At 41.3% G+C, this 15,862-nt stretch overlaps 1 protein-coding gene across 1 annotated transcript in view; it reads right to left on the bottom strand.

The window, feature by feature from the left end:
- The window catches only part of Efhb (EF-hand domain family member B), a 63,134-nt gene that overhangs the window by 26,277 nt on the left and 20,995 nt on the right, over positions 1-15,862 (bottom strand). The window contains exons 6-7 of the mRNA XM_028766684.1: positions 7,715-7,844; positions 6,435-6,466 (exon numbers count right to left, since the gene is read on the bottom strand). Coding sequence (XP_028622517.1) covers positions 6,435-6,466; positions 7,715-7,844 — 162 coding nt within the window. The remainder of the gene's footprint in view (positions 1-6,434; positions 6,467-7,714; positions 7,845-15,862) is intronic.

The following is a 15,862-nucleotide window of genomic DNA, read 5'->3' as shown; positions in this document are numbered from 1 at the left end:
AAAAAGAAAAAAAAAAAGAACACCAGCTCCACTCACAAAAGAACCCTCAGGATGATATGTGTCTGAGTACCTCCTTCCTGTTCCCAACATGCTTATGCCTGTCTATCTCCATTTAAGAATCACTAGTAAGGAGCCAACCCCACAATGTTTAAAATTATGCAAAGCAGGGCGGGAGAGATGGCTCTGAGGGTAAGAGAATTTCTTGCTCTTGCAAAGGACAGAGATTCAGTTTCCAGATAGAGATTTGATGACAGTCCCTAGGCCCATGCAGGGGTAGGGATAACTGCTACAGCCAGCCTGCCAAGGTTCTAGCCTGTATGACCTTAGGCAAATAACTGGCTTCAAAGTCTTCATCTGTGAACTTAAGTACTCTTAACCCACAATGTTCAAGATAGGATTAAGTTAATAATAAAGAGAATGTTTCAGACTTTTCCTTTGTAGGTAAGAACTGTGGCTACTTCAGGAACAACACTGGCAGAAGAGGAGGTGTGGGGTAAGTGCACACTATGCCACCAGACAGAAGAACTGATAAGGTTATGCAGGCTCAGACCCCAGGGAATCACAGAATTGAGAATGGTAGGTATGGGGCCAGCTTCCTGCCAAACTACCTGACCTGGAACACCTTACCGCAACACCACACTGAGAGAGAGGATCATGGCAATCGGTCACCTAGCAATAAAAACCTGGAGTTCTCCATGCTAATGAGGTATATAGATAGGCCCCAAGGGTTCAGCCAAGGTATTTAATCCCCGGTTCACCCTGTGTATACATTCACATTTGCCATCAAATAAAACACTTTGGACAAACAACGACCATCTCCTTCATCAAGGATGGTTGTGGGGGTCAGGGGAGAGCTTTCTTGTAAAGAGCTGAGCCTACATTTCCTGGAGAAGGCCTTCTCTCTTCCAGCCCCTCCTTAGTCTGAGCACTCTCTTGGAACTAGACCGGACTCTGCCCCTGTCCTGGTCTCAGCCTTCCCCATCTTCCTGGTGAGTAGATCCCCTAAGGAGAACCAAGGACTCTCAGCTGATTTTCAACTCCCAGTGGTAAGCTAGCAGCACCTGCATACACAGGAGACTGAGACCCACAGCGTGGGTCTCAGTCTCCACTGTTTCTCACTTGGGGAAACACGGACTGGGACCCCTATTACGGACTTTGTTTTGCCTCCCCCGAGCAGCTTGCCAACAGCAATTGGGTACCGCAGCAGTGAGACAGAGACACACAGCCTGGCAAGGAGGCAGTTGCATGCCTGTGAGAATGCAAGTGGTTTGGGTCTATGGAAACCTAGAAAGCCTCATGCGCCTGAAGAGGGCGGAAAGCAGAGTAAAAGCAGGTCTTCCCTGACACACTGGGAAGCAGGCCAGGTGTACAGTCCTCCTATAGATGCTACAAGTTACCACAAACAGCTTCAAACAATGGCAATGTTTTCTCTCGTAGCTCTGTAGGCAGCTGTGGAATTACACGCCGGAGCAGGGGACGGCACACTCACATTTCCTCCAAAGGAGAAATTTTTTTTTTTTTTGGTTTGGTTTGGTTTGGTTTGGTTTGGTTTGGTTTGGTTTTTCGAGACAGGGTTTCTCTGTGTAACCCTGGCTGTCCTGGAACTCTCAAACTCAGAAATCCACCTGCCTCTGCCTCCCAAGTGCTGGGATTAAAGGCGTGCACCACCACCGCCCGGCAAGAAACCATTTCTTGCTTTTTCCTGTGCCTGTTGGCTGCTGGTTATTGCCGGGTGTCCTTGGTTATAACCGCCTTCCTCCTGTCTCTGCCTACATCCATCTTCAGAACATCATCTCTTCTGCATGCCGTTCTTCTTCAGCATCCAGTCTTCTGTTGTGGATTGCTGTTTGTTTTTTCTGTTCCCTCAAGAGGAGTGCCCCGAGTATTTGAAGAGTAGATCACATACTCAAGTGAGGTCAGGTGAAATCTTAAGTTGGTCAGATAAGGCTAGAGCTTGTGATTCGGCAGTGGAAGGAAAAGGAGGAACTGAAAGTTTTAGAGAGGGGAAAGAGGAAGAAGGTCAGATAAGATGGAGGATAGAGGGAGAGAAGAGATGGAGGGAGGAGATGAAGATGAAACAGAACCACGTGGCCTAGAGAAGCCCCAAGTAGCAAGGGATTTCATAGATGGGCAATAGAGTAGTACAGGGTACATTTGCTCAATCTAGGTGTGCATTTATATCCAAGTTGTATTTATATCAATTGAGACTTGTGTTCTTTGTGCAGGCATCTTGAGGTTGGAGATTTACCATTATAAATCTGGCTGGTATTTTATAAGTCTAATGTTTTCATTTCATGGGGCTAAGGAGATCTTAGTGAGCAGTAGCTGGCTTTCTACAGTCCAGCCAAGTGGGTGGATGGTCTGGGAAGTATAAGCAGCAGCTTGAGACATTTCAGGAAAGACTGGTTCAGTCGGCTTAGCAAGCAGAGAGAGAGAGCTAGCTTGGGAGCAGGCTTTTGACCAGAGCAGCTAGGCAGCAGGCTGGCCTTGGGAACCTAGGTAAGATGACTGCTTGGGCTGGCCATTGGGATAGGTGAGACCATCAATGCCAGTGCCTAGCTAAATTTAGCATAGTTTCATTATTAAAACTACAAGTGACAATCTTCTTCTGAACAACTTTTTCTTTCTCTTCTTCTTCCTCCTACTCCTCCTCTTCCTCCTCTTCTTCCTCCTCTCATCTCTTTTCTTCTCTTCCTCATCTTCCTTCTCCTTTTCCTTCTCCTTCCTCTTCCTCTTCCCCTTTCCTTCTTTTATTTTTATTCTTTATATTTTGGATGGGAGAGTATGATGGCTAATCTTGTTTGTCAATTTAGCTGAATCTAAAATCTACTACAATATAAACTGCTGACAATCCTTTTTTTTTATTTTTAATCAGATTATTTGAAGCAGAAAGACTACCCTAAATCTAGGCCAACCTCCTGGTGACAGCCCATGTAAAAGGACATGGAAGAAGGAAAATGCTTTTTGCCTGCTTGCCTTCACTCTTGCTAGCAAGATTATCTACTCGGTTGCTGCTGCATTCCTTTAACTGCTATTAAAACTAATGTTTATGGAATCCCAACATAGACTGAAGATCAGCATCTCTCCAGGAATCCTCCAGGACTCCAGCACCAGATTGGGATTGCTGAACAGCTGTCTGATTCTCAGTTTTCCAAGCACAATACAGGCATTGTTTGCCTACCTGGACTACATCCTGTAAGCCAATCTAATAACACCCATATAAATTCCTATACAGAACCCTAACACAAAGGAGTATGGTGGATAATTTTATGTCAACTTGACACAAGTTACAGTCATTGTGGGGAGGTGGGGGCAGGGAGCTCAATTAAGAAAATGTTTCCATAGTATCAGGTTGCAGACAAGCCTGTAGGGCATTTTCTTAATTAGTGATTTATTGGCGCAGGCCGAGCCCATTGTAGGTGGTACTATCCCCGGGCTGGTAGTTCTATAAGAAAGCAAGCTGAGCAAGCCAGAGGAAGCAAAACAGTAAGCAGCACTTCTCCGCAGACTCTCCACCAGCTCCTGCCTCCAGGTTTCTGTCCAGTTTGAGTTCCTTGGCTCTCCTCAATGGACTATGACTCTGGGTATGTAAGCCAAATAAATCTTTCCTACCTAAGTAGCTTTTGGTCATGGTATTTCATAACAACAACAACAACAGCCCTAGCTAGGACAAAATTGGTACCAGAAGTGGAGTATTGCTGTGAAAGATCTGACTATGTGGGGTTGGGGAGCAGTTGGTACTTTGGGCTAGAAAGATCGTTGAGTGTTCAAACCTTCATGATTTGTTCAGCTGGGAGTTTGGAATATAAAAAAATGCTAACAGCAACGCAGATGATGAAGGTGTGGGATGTGAAATTTCAGAGGGAGATTTAAGAGTTCTTAGATGGCTCTGTCAGGATCATTTGCCATTTTAAGTTAAGAATCTGTGTTAACTGGGGCTGAAGAATATGGTTAACAAGATACCAGAACCACTGAAGTAAAACCTTTTCTTTGCTGGGACCATTGATGCTGGGTAGTAGCTTGGAAATCAGAATCACTGTGGTGAAATCTGGGAAATGCTTCTTTAGAGTCAGCACATAGAAGCTGGGCTCCAGAAGCAGCAGTTTCCCAGGTAGTATTTATAGGGATGTTATTAGATTGGTTTATAGGGTGTAGTCTGGGTGGGCAAACAATGCCTGTATTGTGCTTGGAAAAGTGAGAATCAGACAGCTGTTCAGCAATCCCTATCTTGTGCTGGAGTCCTGGAGGATTCCTGGAGAGATGCTGATCTTCAGTCTATGTTGGGATTCCGTAAACATAGTTTTAATAGCAGTTAAGGAATGCAGCAGCGGTCAGGCAGTGGTGGCGCACGCCTTTAATCCCAGCACTTGGGAGGCAGAGGCAGGTGAATTTCTGAGTTCAAGGCCAGCCTGGTCTACAGAGTGAGTTCCAGGACAGCCAGGAATATACAGAGAAACCCTGTCTCGAAAAAACAAAAAAAAAAAAAAAGGAATGCAGCAGCAATCAAGTAGATAATCTTGCTAGCAAGAGTGAGGACAAGCAGGCAAAAAAGTATTTTCCTTCTTCCATGTCCTTTTACATGGGCTGCCCCCAGGCAGGTACTGATTTTGAAAGAACGAAGGGGACATGGAGAGCAACTGAAGCCCAGTTGCAGCAGAAAACCTCAGTATTCTGAGGTGCCAGTGCCAAAGGTCAACTGCCAAGAACAGCAGCAGCTGTGGAGAGGAGTCAGCCAGAGCTTAGAAGACAAACAGTATGTGATGCAGAGGGTGGACCTGGAGCAGGAGCCCCTTGAAGGAGCTCAGAAGATCATGTATGAATCCCAGATACTGAACACTGAGTGGTTTATATGGTTGGAGTTTGGTTTTACGTTGATCTGATTGTGATTGTGCCCTGCTTCTTCCTTCTTGAAATAAGAAAGTATTTATTTAGTTGTTTGTTTATTTGTTTGTTTTTATATGAGCCCAAAGTTGAGAGACTTTTAATTTTAGAATTAGACTTTGGATGTTTTTTTAAAGATTTATTTATTTATTATATATGAATACACTGTAGCTGTCTTCAGACACACCAGAAGAGGGCATCAGATCTCGTTACAGATGGTTGTGAGCCACCATGTGGTTGCTGGGATTTGAACTCAGGACCTCTGGAAGTGTAGTCAGTGCTCTTAACCACTGAGCCATCTCTCCAGCCCTCAATGTTTTTTAAGAGACTGATTTTTTATTAGATATTTTTATTTACATTTCAAATGTTATGTACTTTCCTGGTTTCCCCTCCAGAAACCTTCTTTTTTAAAAAAAAAAAATTATTTATTTATTTTATTTATGAGTACACTGTAGCTGTCTTCAGACACACCAGAAGAGGGCATTGGATCCCACTACAGATGGTTGTAAGCCACCATGTGGTTGCTGGGAATTGAACTCAGGACTTCTGGAAGAGCAGTCAGTGCTCTTAACCGCTGAGCCATCTCTCCAGCCCCTCCAGAAACCTTCTATCCCACCCCTTCTCCCCTGCTTCTATGAAGGTACCCACCCACCCACCCACTCCCACCATACCACCCTGGTATTCCCCTACACTGAGGAATCGAGCCTTCATAGGACCAAGGGCCTCTCCTCCCATTGAAAGATACTGAATTTTTTTTTTTTTTTGGTTTTTCGAGACAGGGTTTCTCTGTGTAGTCCTGGCTGTCCTGGAACTCACTCTGTAGACCAGGCTGGCCTCGAACTCAAAAATCCACCTGCCTCTGCCTCCCAAGTGCTGGGATTAAAGGCGTGCGCCACCACTGCCGGCGAGACTGAATTTTTAAAGTGTTTGAATTTTTAAGACTTTTTAAGTTTGTAAAATGTTTTATATTGTGCTGTTTATATTGATATGTGATCTTGGAGATGAAAAAGAAGGGAAAGGTTGTGGCTTTACAGTGATGTGTTTGCGTGTCAAATTAACAAGAGATCAAAGAGGATAAGAAACTCCCTTTACGCCGGGCGGTGGTGGTGGTGGTGGTGGTGGTGGTGGTGGTGGCACACGCCTTTAATCCCAACACTTGGGAGGCAGAGGCAGGCAGATTTCTGAGTTTGAGGCCAGCCTGGTCTACAGAGTGAGTTCCAGGACTACACAGAGAAACCCTGTCTTGAAAAAAACAAAAATAAATAAATAAATAAATAAATAAATAAATAAATACTCCCTTTAGGAGGGAGAGGCTCCCACTATAACCCAGACTGGCATACCAACTCACTATCATCCTTCTGCCTAAGGCTGCCTAAGTTTACAGATATTAGCCATCACATTCAGAGTACCTCTGAACTTCTAAGGATACTTATTAGTGAATGTTGGGCCCATATACATGTGCATGTGTTGCTCCCAATCAAAATAATGGCCTTTGACATAGCTAGGCAAATACTTTACCACTATGGTATGTCTCCAGACTCAGGAAACTTTACTTTTTGTAGAATAATCATTATTCAGGTGTTGGCTTAGAATGAAAAAAAGAATCATAGTAGGTGAAAAACTAAGGACCCCATTTTAAACTCCAAGGAAGAAGTTATGTATAGAGTGAAGACATAAAGACACCAATTTTCCCCAGAACTCAAACTGCTAAGAGAAGCATGAGTTAAGAGACCAGCCTAAGCTACACAGCAAGTCTGAGGCCACTTGGGTAATATATAAACACATCTCATACACACACACACACACCATACACACCATACACACCATACACACTCACATACATTCTCTCTCTCTCTCTCTCTCTCTCTCTCTCTCTCTCACACACACACACACACACACACACACACACACACACACACACACCTTTAATCCCAGCACACCTTTAATCCCAGCACTTGGGAGGCAGAGGCAGGCGGATTTCTGAGTTCGAGGCTAGCCTAGTCTACAGAGTGAGTTCCAGGACAGCCCGAGCTATACAGAGAAACCCTGTCTCGAAAAAAACAATAAAATAAAACAGTCAATATTTGGAAAAATTAAGGTCAAAGGCTCAAGATCCTCAGGTAATTTTCAGAGCTTAATGATAATCCAGACATGGTGACTCATACTTATAATCCCAGCATGTCAGTGGTAGCCAGGAGGTTGTCCTCAAGTTTGTGGCCAGCCTGGGATATATAGTGTACTCTGGGCTAGCTAGGTTAACATGCTAAGACCATGTCTATAAAACCACAGAAGCTGGAAAGACGGCCATGGCAGGGAACCTAACTTGAGTTCCTTACACCCACATGTTCCTCACCCATAACTCTAGCTCCAGGAGAAAACAATGTTTTACCCTGTAAGGTGCACCTACACTCACATATGCGCACATGCGCGCGCACACATGCACACACACACACTTAAAAATGATAATAAAGCCTAAAGCAGCAATAAAAATTAAATGAAGTCTAGTAATTCCAACATTGGGAGGCTGAGGCAAGAAGATTAACACAAATTCTAGGATACTATAGGCTTCAGAGTAAGACCTATCACCAAAACAAACAAACAAACAAATCCAAGTCATGAAATAACTTCAGAACAGCACAGCCATCTAGGCTAACCAGACAGAATGTGTGTTGGAAGTAAAGACATCGCATGATCTATTTTTTCTATAAATGTTATATTAAACCACGTCAACATATTTAATATCTCTTAAAAGTAAATTTTAAGTAGGTAGTTACTTGAGCTCAAACGCTAAACCTGTAAGACTTACTTCTTGGCCAGGCATACTCACACTTACATTTGTAGTTCATGGAGCCAATGTAAAGCTTTAGCCATGGTGCGCCCATCATTACAGTGAGGCGTCGGGACTCCGTACAAGTTAAACCTATGGAAACTTGCTGGGTTATACTTTCGGTTCTTTGCTTCTCCTGTGGGTGGTAGGAGCAGGGAGTAAGACTTATGAATTAAGCCATACACATAAAAAGAAAAATTATTTTAGGGAAAGCATACTGTTTTCCCATTGGCACAGAATTCGTAGGGCAAAGACTGGAACATACCCATGCAGGCATCTGTGCATACAAATGGCAAAGGCCCTCCCCTGTACATGCTGGGACACCACAGAACATTACATACAGAGCTCCTTGTGTTCATGTTTGTAAGATGTAGTGGCTTATGTCTGTAATCTCAGTACATAGGAAGCTGAGAGGAAGGTGGTGAGTTCCAGGCCTGCCTGAGCCACATAGTGAGATCAAGTCTCAGGAAAAAAAAAAAAAAAAAAACTCTTTTAGACTTTCTTTTTTTTTTAAGATTTGTTTTTTTTTATTTATATGAGTACACTGCAGCTGTCTTCAGACACATACTAGAAGAGTACATTGAATCACATTACAGATGGTTGTGAGCCACCATGTGGTTGCGGGGAATTAAACTCAGGACCTCTGGCAGAGCAGTCAGTGCTATTAACCACTGAGCCATCTCTCCAGCCCAGAAAAAAAAACTCTTAAAAAAAAAAAACCATAGACATCACCCAAAACTGATAAGATTAATAAAAGAACTCAGGAAATTTGAAGGATACAAAAATCAATATGAAATAACTGGGGAGGGAACAGTCTGTGACTACCAGAGTCACCAGAATGACTGTTCACATGAAGCAAGGAAATCTGGCTCACAATGCCTCAGTAGTCAGTGCTGGTTCAAACTTTGACAGACTGATACCAGGCAGTTTATTATAGGCACATTTAAATATAGTACAATTTGGAAAAAAAAGTTTCTTAGTATGCTTCAGAAACTTATACTTCAAAAGGCTAGAAAACTTAGAAGAAATAGGGACGTAACATTATTTGCAGATAATATGATATTATAAATAAAAGATCCTAAAATCTCTACTAGGAAACTTCTACAAATGATAAACACTTTTGGAAAAGCAGTAAGATACAAAATTAACACAAAAAAAAATCAGTGCTCTTCCTATATACCAAACACAGACTGAGACAGAAGTAGGGAAAACAACACCTTACACACACACGCACACACACACATGCGTGTACACACATCTCTCTCTCTCTCTCTCTCTCTCTCTCTCTCTCTCACACACACACACACACACACACACACACACACACCTTGATCTACCCAAGAAAGTAAAGATGTGATAAAAACTTTAAGACATTAAGAAAATAAATTGAGTAAGACATCAAAAGATGCATGTCATCCATGTTCATGGATCAGTAGATTTAGTATAGTGAAACAGCCATCTTACCAAAAGCAATGTACAGATTCAATGCAATGCCCATCAAAATAATAAAAGAACTGCACAGGGTACCTCCCAATCTCAAGTTGTACTACAGCACTATAGTAATGAAAATTTGTATGGTCCTGGTATAAAAACAGGCATGATGGTCAATGGAATTGAATTGGAAACCCAGATATGGTTCCATATACATTTGGGCACCTGATATTTGATAAAGAAGCCAGAATACACACAAGAAAAAAAGACATCATCTTCAACAAGTAATGCTGGACAAACTGGATGGCTGCATGTAGAAAAATGCAAAAAGTTTCATATATATGTATATATATCATGCAATACTCGACTCCAAATCGATCAAGGACCTGAATATAAGGCCATATATCCTTATTGGATAGAAAAGAAAGTGAGAAATAGTCTTGAACTCATTGGTACAGGAAAAGACTTTCTGAACAGAAAACCAATAGCACAGGCACTAAAAGCAACAATTAATAAATAAGACCTCATGAAATTGGGAATCTTCTCTATAGCAAAGAACAATATCATTCAGACAAAGGAACAGGCTACTAAATAGGAAAAGATCTTTACCAAGTACAACATCAGATAATGGCTAAAATATATAAAGTACTAAAAAAAACTGGACATCAAGGAAACAACCCAATTAAAAATTGAACTACAGAAGTAAGCACATCATCAAAAATGAAACACAAATGGTCAAGAAACAAAGAAATGGTCTGTATCCTAGCCATCAGGGAAATACAAATCAAAACAATTTTGAAATTCCATCTTACACCAGTCAAATGGCCTTGATTAATAATTTATGCAGGGTTGTTATTTCTGGGGAAAGGGGTACAGATGTAGGGAAAGGAAAACACTCATCCATTGTTGATGGGAATGCAAACTTGTACAGCCATTGTGGAAATCAATATTGTAATTCTTTAGGAAGCAGGAAATAGATTTGCCCCAGATCTAGATATGCAACTCTTGGGCATATACCAAAGGACTCTATACCCTACTACAAAGATATGTGCCTGTCCATGTTCACTGATGCTCTATTTATAATACCCAGAAACTGGAAACAGCCTAGATGTCCACCGATGGATAAGTGGATAAAGAAAATGTGATGCATGGACACAATGGAATATTACTCAGCAGTTAAAATATGAAATCATGAAATTCTTGAATATATGGGTGGAGTTATAAAAAAAATCATCCTAGGTGAGGTAACATAGACCCAAAAAGACAAATATGGTATGTAGTCACTTTTTATAGATTGAGATGTTAAGACTTCAATAGTCAAGTTGCTGTCCATATAATCACTGAGGTTCAGCATAGACTAAGGAATTGAGGGAGAAAAGAGTCTTCCAAGGACAGGGAAATAGAATATATACTACTGGGTAGATAAGAGGGGATCTGAATGGGAGAAGTAAATGGAGGCACTGAGAAAAAAGTAAGGGATGATCAACTGACATTAAGGACTAGTTGAGAGATCATATAAAAATCTAACACAGTAGAAGCTTTATATATATATGTATGGTATCACCAACTAACAGGGAAAACAGAGCCCCAGCTGGACATCTCTTGTCACCAAATGAAATTCTCAATTCCAGTGATGGGTTACATCTAATTGATTTGTTGTCAAAAGAGACCCCAAGGAAACCCTCAAACAACCCAGGCTATTGCTAAAGTTATTGATTGGTCTCCACAAACTGGCAGTAAAGCCCAGTTGCTGAAGACAAACATATACACAACTCACTGAACACGGAGAAGTGGAGCTGGTGGTTACCAAGAGCCTTAACCCCTGCTAGCTAGTGTTCATGGTACTAGAAGGTACTCTGCATGCTACCAAAAGACAAAGGTAAACAGCAACTGAGCTACAAACCCTGAGATTTACAGTGCCACCTCGCACACATAATACCCTAGTGCAATAGTGGCATAATACTTGCGATAGTTACTCACCAGCATCTGAGTGGATGAAAGGCCCACTCTATGAGATAGAACCCATGCCTGACACTGCACAAGTGGCCACAAACATGAGACTAGGTAGGCCATGGGCGAAGGGGAAAACCAAAAATTATGGTTCTGCCAAAGAAATAAAGCAATAAAATAGCTCCCAATGACACTGTGCCATATTCATAGACCAGTGTCTCACTGAGCCATTATCAGGCTTCCTCTTCAGTAGATGGAAACTAATATAGAGACCCACAAATGGACAATGTACAAAGAGTAAGATACTTTGGAATACAGACCTAAATGGGATGTCTTCATCAAACCCTTCTCCTTGGGGCTCGAGGATCTATGCAGAAGAGGAGGCTGAAACATCATAAGAGTCCAAGGGGATGGATGACACCAAGGAAACAAAGTCTTCTAGACACAACAGGACTGATGCACATGTGAACTCACAGAGACTGGGCAGCATGAACAAAGCCTGTATATGTGCAGGCCAGGTCAGTCTCGGGGATACGAGGTGGAAGTGAACATGAGTTCTCATCCCTAACCAAGAAATTATCTCCAATTGACAACCACTTGGAAAGGGAAAAAAGTAGCTTTCTCCAGTGGAGTCTTACTGGGTACATAGACCATACTTAAAAGTAGGCCCAGTAGAAGATGATCAAAACAAAACAAACTCATTGTATTTTTGTACACCTTTTATCTCCCATTAGCTTGAGTATTTTTTAACTTAGTGTCTTTTGCTTGTACATTATGGTTTACAATTTTCTGTTTTTATGGGGTGTATGTGTATGTGTGTGTGTGTATGAATGATCTGAGGGAGGGGAAGCTGTGATCGGAATACATTGTATGAAAAAAATTAATTTCGATGTGCAGTGGTGGTGCACGCCTTTAATCCCAGCACTTGGGAGACAGAGGCAGGTGGATTTCTGAGTTTGAGGCCAGCCTGGTCTACAGAGTAAGTTCCAGAGCAGCCAGGGCTACACAAAGAAACCCTGTCTCAAAAAAACAAACAAAAAAAGAAAAGAAATTAATTTCAACAAAAATTAATGGAAAACTTGATATAGATACTAATATGGAAAATATTACAAAATATTCCATGAGACAAAACAAACCAAGTGGGAGTACATAGAAGTATATATACATATCTATTGTACACTAAAGTACATACATAAACAAGCCATATTGGCATACACCTGTAATTTGGGGTTTGGGAGGCTGAGGCAAGAGGATTCAATGCCAACTATACAGTAAATTTGGGGCTGGCCAGAATCACATGGGAACCCCTGTCTCAAAACAGGAAAAAAAAAAAAAGAGGAAAACTCTTGCTCTTTCCTCCTTGCTCCTTACCCTCTCTCTCCCTGTTCCCCTCCCCCATTTCTCTCTACATGTTCATGGCCTCTCTCTCTCTCTCTCTCTCTCTCTCTCTCTCTCTCTCTCTCTCTCTCTCTTCTCTTTCTCTCTGCCTTTCTCTCAACTCCACTTCCCATGCCCTGAATAAACTCTATTCTATACTATTTTTAAAAGGAAGAAAAGTTAAACTGTGAGAGATCTTTCTGAATACTATCTATTTCTATATAATTTGTATTTATTCAAGAAATATCTATCATTTCAGCAGTGATATAAGTAAGTGCATTTTAAAGACTTTATAGATCTTGTTGCCGCTGCACATTGTCCCTAGCATACTATTGAAAGCAACACATTTTGAGATTCATTTGCTTGCTTGCTTGCTTGCTTGCTTGCTTGCTTGCTTCCTTGCTCGTTTATTATTGAGTCATGGTCTTACTATGTAGTTCTGGCTGTCCTGGAACTCACTATGTAGTTCATGCTGGCCTTGAACTCAAAGTTCCTCCTGCTTCTGCCACCCAAGTGCTAGGTTTAAAGGTGTGTGCCATCACGTGAAACTTATCTTTATTACTTTTAATTACGTATCTATGTGAGAGTAAAGGCACATGAGGCCAGATAAAGGTGGGATCCTCCTGGAACTAGATTTACAAGTGGTTGTGAACTGCCTTTTGTGGGTGCTGGCAACCAAACTCTCGCCTGCAAGAGCAGTGCACAATTTCAATCACTCAGTCATTGTCCTAGTCACTTAAATAACTAATCTTAAACGTATATCAGATTCCATGAAATCATGAAGGGTCAGATTCTATTTATCTAAACCTAGATGCTTCAGCGAAATTCAGTGGATAAACACTAGAAAAATGTTCGGCTTATCAACTGTAGTTATCCTGGGCTAATGATGTTACATGGTAACATTTGCTTTTTCTTCATTTTTAATATCCAAATTCTCTACAATGAGTTTTAAGCCTCAGCATCAAAAAAAAAAAAAGGGGGGGGGGGAAATGTAGATAATGTAACTTTCGAAAAGCTAATGTACCTTCCATAAAAATCAGCAAAAGAAGACAATTTTGGCCTCATTATTGTCCATTAGAGCAGTTGTAAGTATAGTTGTAATACTCTTGTGTGTGGTGTGTGCATATAATGCATGTGTGTGATGTGTGTGATGTGTGTGCATGTATATGTTCATGTGTTCCTGCATGTGAGTATGCTGTGTCAGCATGCATGCAACCTTAGGTGGCATGTCGGTCTTCTTCTACTACTTTGGTAAACTAGGGTTTCTTTGATATTTTCTGCCAATGGATAGCTAGGCTATCTGGCCTAAGTTCTTTCAGGAACTCTCGAAACTGGAAGTATACACACATACTACTCTATTCAGCTTTACTTGGGTTCTGAAGATGTAAACAATCCCTCATACTTGCACACCAAGCACTTTACCCACTAAACAATGCATTCAGCCCTATTCTAAATAGTTTTTAAGCATTCCCCAAGTTACACACACACACACACACACACACACACACACACACACAATATTTAGTCATGGTTCTTTTTTGTTGTTTCTGTTTTGTTATAGGTTGTTGCTATTCTGAAACAGGATCTTATGTAGTCAAGGATAGTCTAGAACTCCTAGTATCCTCCTGCATAAATTATCATGGCCATTTCCAAATCAAACATCCCGACAAAACCAGGTACAATGCTACATTCCTATCATCGCATCACTTGGGAGCTGGAGACAGGAGTATCGGAAGGTCAAGGTAGCCTTCAGCTTCATAATAAATTTTAGAAAAAAATGTTATTTTCATAAAAATTCTGAGAGGGCAGAAAGTATGAAGGAAAGAAGGGAAGGCAGGTCAGGGAAGCAGAGGGAGACAGACAAGGAGTCATAAGGAGAGACAAGAAGTCAAGGGCATGAGAAAGATACTGTGTTCAAGTGACCAAGGACAACAGCAGCTGGAGATAGAGGTAGAGACTGTCCATCTTTGGGAACACACTGAGGGGTGTAGAAACCAGCAGAGATTAGCTGAGAAGAAAGAGAGTGGCAGATTCCAGACAAGGCTTTCTCAAGACCCAAACCAGAGTCTAATTACATTGTTATTCTATCAAGACTGCATTCACATATTTTTAATTCAGGTGTTATTTTACAGAACTATAAAATTTATGTTGATCTTTAAAATCATCCTGGTGACTGCTGCAGTGTCATTAGACAAGATCACTTAGTAGCTGATAGTGGTTGTCCTAGGCACCAAGCTAAGCGTTTTTACATGTACTCAACTCACACAAGATTGCCATGCCACTCAAGAACTAAGATAGGTTGATGATCAAATACACAAACTACTCAAGTTCTAAGACAGGAAATGAGCAAACTAAAATTTGATCCTAACCTGTCCAATTCATAATCCTACACACTTGGCCAAGATTGATGTTGCATGCCTCCAGTCCTAGCTAGGTAGGGGGCTGAAAAGGAAGAATTACTTAAGTCTAAGAGTTCAAGAGCATCCTAGGCAATGAAGATTCTTTCTTAAATGTGGTAATAGGTGGGGCTGACATTCTAATACGTATACTGATCACTAAAGCTAAAATCCACTAAATAAAATAAGTCCACATAGCATTTCCTCTTTCTCAGCTGACATTGCACTTTATTTATTCTTGTTGTGCCTGTACGTGATGAGGCAGGAAGTGTACCACAGTGCACATGCAGAGGTCAGAAAACAACTTTCTATATTATGCTCTCTCAAGAGGGTTATGTGGGTTCTGGGGATTAAACTCTGATCACCAGTTTTTTGTTTGTTTTGCTTTGTTTTGTTTTATGTTTGTTCTAGGGATTAAACTCTGGTGGCAAGGTTTGCATGGTAAACTTCCTTACCCAATGAACCATCTCACTATGATTTTTCATCTTAATTACACATATATGTCTGCATTTCTTTTATTGTTGTTCTTGTGATATTGAGGCAAGGTCTCACTCTAGCCAAGAATGAACTACAATTCACTATGTAGGATAGAGTAGCCTCAAACTTCTGGCAGCGCTCCTACCTCAGCTTCCTGAATGCTGAGACTGTACGAATGAGTCACCATACCCAACTATTTATTTTCATTCATTCATTCATTCATTCATTTTTGAGGCAGGGTCTCACTATATAGCCCAGAGTGGAATGGAACTCACAGAGATTTGTTTGCCTTGGCCTCCGGAATGCTGGGATTAAAGGCCTGTGCCATCATCATTCAGGGCACTTGCTTCCTTGATGTTAGCTTGCTTACATTCTTCTTTTTCAACATGTACACCATGCTAACCTCAAACCTGCAGTCATCTTTCAGCCCCTTGAGAATTGGGATTATAATCACCTGCCATCGTGCCTCCCTAGTTCTATATTTTAAGAATGTGATGCATTCTTCTACATGTTCCCAGCTACC

This window comes from Grammomys surdaster, unplaced genomic scaffold, assembly GCF_004785775.1.
Source record: "Grammomys surdaster isolate TR1022 unplaced genomic scaffold, NIH_TR_1.0 169, whole genome shotgun sequence".
NCBI classification, from domain to species: domain Eukaryota; kingdom Metazoa; phylum Chordata; class Mammalia; order Rodentia; family Muridae; genus Grammomys; species Grammomys surdaster.
The sequence above is the reverse complement of the archived record's forward strand: the minus strand, read 5'-3'. Positions and strand labels throughout refer to the sequence as shown.